Source organism: Etheostoma spectabile, chromosome 5, assembly GCF_008692095.1.
Source record: "Etheostoma spectabile isolate EspeVRDwgs_2016 chromosome 5, UIUC_Espe_1.0, whole genome shotgun sequence".
NCBI classification, from domain to species: Eukaryota; Metazoa; Chordata; class Actinopteri; order Perciformes; family Percidae; genus Etheostoma; species Etheostoma spectabile.
In genome coordinates this window covers 3,922,390-3,924,912 of record NC_045737.1, presented here as the reverse complement: position 1 = coordinate 3,924,912, position 2,523 = coordinate 3,922,390, and the positions used below count along the sequence as shown (strand labels likewise).

Genomic DNA, 2,523 nt, shown 5'->3' with positions numbered 1-2,523 from the left:
AAAACCTAGTGAAATGACATTTTTCAAAATAGAAAAATGATATAAATGGAAAAACGTACTGTTCGAGCTATAAAAACGGCAGAATCATCCACAGTACATATTTCAATAACTGCTTCATACACGCTTCACAATGACGGCAATGAGTTGTTAACAGACTTTCACAAAGACGTATAGCCCTGCAACAATCTATCTAAAATAACACCTTTTGGAAGTACCATTTATGATATATAGTAAAATATTGAAGTTTTAGGAAGTTTATATGGCTTAAATTGTATGTTTCATTCGTCCCCCCCCCCCCCATGTTTCCTTGGTACCGACCAGGAGGGACAGATGAAACATTATGCACGTCCCACCTTTGCTGTAATAATTCCTCAACGGTTTTGTTCAAAGCTGAAAATGCAACTGTATTTGACAGATGACAGGTGTAGGTTGCTAGTTACAAAATATTAGCTTTCATTGTGATACAATTGCTTTGTAAATTACGTTTTAATTAAAAAGTGTTTGAAATGTCCCGGCTCTGCCCTACATTTACATAGGCTGAATAAATGACACTCATTCATTTGTGTTAGTATCTCACCTACAGTGACTCATATAGACTCCTACGTCTCTTTTGTGGAGGCTATCACACCATTAATATACACAAGATATTAAATGCTAGATTTAGCCTCTGGGAGCATTGCCAATTCAATATTTCACTATGATGAAAGGTGGATATCAGGAATTAAATGTTCCCTACTGCAACAATAATACTCTCAAATGGCGAGACGTTCCACTCTGTGAGCTGAGCATCTCCCAAAGTTTGATATTTTTTTCCTTATCACAGCAGGGAAGATATTGTTGTTGGATGAGGCCCAGTGAATTGGTCCGTGAATGGGAGGCCTCCTCAGGACAGAGCTGTGGCTAGCACCGTCTGGCATGTGAAATACACACGTCCCACGCTAGGTAGAAAAGGATGTGTGGGGGTTTGGAATTATCTGACCTCATGACACATATTCTCCTAATATACAGTGCTGTTCTGCTGCCTCGGTCAATTTGCTTGTAGTTTAGGAGTGGGCATCTGATTTACAGTGACAGCACTAAAGTTGTTGAAAGAGATTGGGACTGTGAGAGCAAGATAGACAGACTGGAAATGGAGCGTTTTCATGAGTGGATTTACACTTTGTGAATCTTTCTCCAAAAAACTGTGGGATTAACAAGACGTTTGTTAAGCACTTTAGGTAGATCTGACGTATTCCCTCCCTAATTTTTGCCTTGTTCATTGAAGCATAGCAGCTTTTAAGATAAGGGGGCTTGAGGGATTGTATGTTTTTTGACAGTGGATTTTAATGTGAACATGTGGACCGCAAACCCGCTAAAGTTCAGTCTGTCTTCCGTTTGGTTTGGAGAATAGCTTTAAAAAGCGTGGGATATTGAGATAATCCAGCTGCCGTGCAAGGTAACAGTAGAACAGGTGTGCCTAATAAAGTGGCCGGTGAGCGTATACCTCATCCACCGCTTCATTTATACAGCATCATTGACAAGTCTGTGTCTGATTTCCCTCAGCTTCAGCGAGGACGGCATGGAGGTGATGGAGAGGTTGATCTATCTGTTCCGCAAGTTCCACCAGTTGAAGATCAGCAACGAGGAGTATGCCTGTATGAAAGCCATCAACTTCCTCAACCAAGGTAACGCTGCGCGCTCTGCTATTGGGGGGGATTAAGCTTTTTTTAACCCCCACGACACAGTGTTCTCCACGTGACTCTCTCCATTCGTTTCCATCTTTGCAGATATCAGAGGATTGTCCAACATCTCCCAGCTGGAGCAGCTGAACAAGCGCTACTGGTATGTGTGTCAGGACTACGCTGAATATAAGTACCCGCACCAGCCCAAACGCTTCCCTGAGATCATGATGTGTCTCCCTGAGATCCGCTGCATCGCAGGTAAGGCCTCTGAGTACTGGATATTACAGTGGTCAGTAGTTTTCTTGTGAAATCCAACACGTGTCCATTGTATGGTGTCATGAACATTAATGGTTTAATGGTACTCCTCTGTTACCAATTCCTTTCTTGGGGGGGGGCTTTTGTGCAATATTACATAGTCAAAAGAAATAGTGGCTATTTGGCTCCAACAGCTCATGACTGGAGAGACCAAAGCCTTTATTTTGGATTAGAGATGCTATTTATTTCTAACATCATTTGTTTTGGAAGTAACAGAGCCTATCTATTTTTTCCTGATCTGCTCCCATTTTAATTTGCTGTTTGTGATGTTTGATGTCAATGCAAATGCCAAACTTACTCTGTGGTTACCTGTTATCTTGAAAAAGTTTGTGTAACATTTTCATAGTAACGAAGTAACAAAGCACAAATACTTCGTCACCTTACTTAAAATGCCCATATTATGAAAAAAATCCCTTTTTCTGGGATTTGGGAGGTCATTGTGTCTTTGGTGCTTCCACACACATACAATCTTGAAAAAATACTATCAATGTTATTTTTAGTGAGATACGGTTTCTGAATGTCCTCTGCCTTCAGTCTCCGGGTGAGC

The 2,523-nt window shown here is 41.1% G+C and overlaps 1 protein-coding gene across 2 annotated transcripts in view; it reads left to right on the top strand.

Moving 5' to 3' along the window:
• Positions 1–2,523, top strand: part of nr6a1a (nuclear receptor subfamily 6, group A, member 1a) — a 47,014-nt gene that overhangs the window by 43,366 nt on the left and 1,125 nt on the right. For both annotated transcript variants that reach the window (XM_032516039.1, XM_032516040.1), the window contains exons 7-8: positions 1,543–1,664; positions 1,767–1,919. In XM_032516039.1, coding sequence (XP_032371930.1) covers positions 1,543–1,664; positions 1,767–1,919 — 275 coding nt within the window. The remainder of the gene's footprint in view (positions 1–1,542; positions 1,665–1,766; positions 1,920–2,523) is intronic.